General features: G+C 35.3%; 1 protein-coding gene across 1 annotated transcript; it reads left to right on the top strand.

Moving 5' to 3' along the window:
* The first annotated feature begins 241 nt into the window (after window positions 1–241).
* LOC133034012 (uncharacterized) lies at window positions 242–1601 on the top strand. Its single transcript, XM_061109044.1, has 2 exons — window positions 242–1260; window positions 1368–1601. Exons 1-2 carry the CDS (start codon window positions 561–563, stop codon window positions 1394–1396), a joined length of 729 nt encoding a protein of 242 aa, XP_060965027.1. The 5' UTR covers window positions 242–560; the 3' UTR covers window positions 1397–1601.
* Window positions 1602–1820: the final 219 nt, after the last annotated feature.

The following is a 1820-nucleotide window of genomic DNA, read 5'->3' as shown; positions in this document are numbered from 1 at the left end:
TAATTCAAATTTTGGTTTAAAATTTATTAAATATATCTAATATTTAATTAAATTAATTGAAACAAAATATCACCAAAGTGATCTCTTTTGTGTAGATTAATTTAATAAAAATATTATGATGATTGCGTGTATGTAATTCATAAATTTATTAACTAACCCAAAGGTGAGTTAATATTTGGATGAATTTCATGCATGTTTGTGGTGATAAATGTGTGACAATTATAAGTTATTTTGTGTGAATAATATGTTAGTCCAAAGATTGCATATTATTTGACATAATTTATTGTCAATGTTTGATCACTACAACAAGAGTACCGCTTACAATTAATATTACTGTCCAAAGACTTAATATTAATGTTGTGTTTGGTATCTTGAGATGGGATTAACCATTATTTGAATTTATTGTTTTATTTGGATTCTTATATGAGCATGTTATTTATGTAATTGTATTGTTCTTTTCAGCTGTTGCTAGTGTATCTGCTAACCTTAATTCGGTACCGGTCCTTAATGGTAATAACTTTAAGGACTGGAAGGAGAACATTTTTATTGTTCTTGGCTGCATGGATCTTGACCTTGCATTAAGGATGGATCGTCCTGCTTCTCTTACGGATACCAGTACCTCCGAGCAAAGGAGGATTTATGAGAAGTGGGACCGTTCAAACCGCATGAGTCTTATGATCATTAAGCGCGGCATACCTGAGGCTTTTAGGGGTGCGGTGTCCGAGGAGGTCACCGATGCCACAACTTTTCTTGCTGAAATTGAGAAGCGCTTTGCGAAAAGCGATAAGGCGGAAACAAGTACTCTTTTAAAGAAACTTATTTCCATGAAGTTTAAAGGCAAGGAAAACATAAGGGAGTACATTATGGAAATGTCTCACCTTGCTTCAAAGTTGAAGGCACTAAAGCTTGAGCTTTCAGATGACTTGCTTGTGCATTTAGTGCTTATCTCTCTTCCTCCACAATTCAGTCAATTTAAGGTCAGTTACAACTGCCAAAGGGAGAAGTGGACTCTTAATGAGCTCATTTCATTTTGTGTTCAAGAGGAAGAAAGATTGAAGCAAGAAAAGACTGAAAGTGCTCATTTGGCAAGCACCGCTAAGGATAAAGGCAAGAAAAGAAAGAATGAGGCTGCTAAGGATAAAGGTCCTGCACATAAGAAACAAACTCAAACCAACAGTGACGATGGTTGTTTCTTTTGCAACATGAAAGGACACATGAAGAAGGAATGTGCTAAGTATATTGCATGGCGAGCAAAGAAAGGTATATTTCTTACTTTAGTCTGTTCTGAGGTAAATTTAGCTTCAGTACCAAGAAACACTTGGTGGTTAGATTCCGATGCTACTACTAACATCAGTGTTTCTATGCAGGGTTGCCTGAGTTACCGAAAGCCAAATGATGCTGAAAGATGCATTTATGTGGGAGATGGCAAGTCGGTAAATGTGGAAGCAATAGGGCATTTTAGGTTGTTGTTAAGTACTGGTTACTATTTGGACTTAATAGATACTTTTGTTGTACCGTCTTTTAGACGGAATTTGGTTTCTGTTTCTTGTTTGGACAAATTGGGTTATTGTTGTTCATTTGGAAACAATTGCTTTAGTTTATCTATTAGTTCAAATACTGTTGGAACTGGTTCACTTATGGTTTATGACAACTTATATTTGCTTGACACTGTTGCTTCTTATAATGAAACCATGAATGTGGAATCACGTGGTACTAAGCGTAAAATGGATTATGAAAAATCAAGTTCCTTATGGCACAAACGGTTAGGTCACATCTCTAGAAATAGAGTTGAGCGACTTGTATCTAATGGAATTTTAGAT

The sequence above is a fragment of the Cannabis sativa genome, chromosome 2 (assembly GCF_029168945.1).
Source record: "Cannabis sativa cultivar Pink pepper isolate KNU-18-1 chromosome 2, ASM2916894v1, whole genome shotgun sequence".
In the NCBI taxonomy this organism is placed as follows: Eukaryota; Viridiplantae; Streptophyta; class Magnoliopsida; order Rosales; family Cannabaceae; genus Cannabis; species Cannabis sativa.
This window is presented reverse-complemented; position numbering and strand designations above follow the sequence as displayed.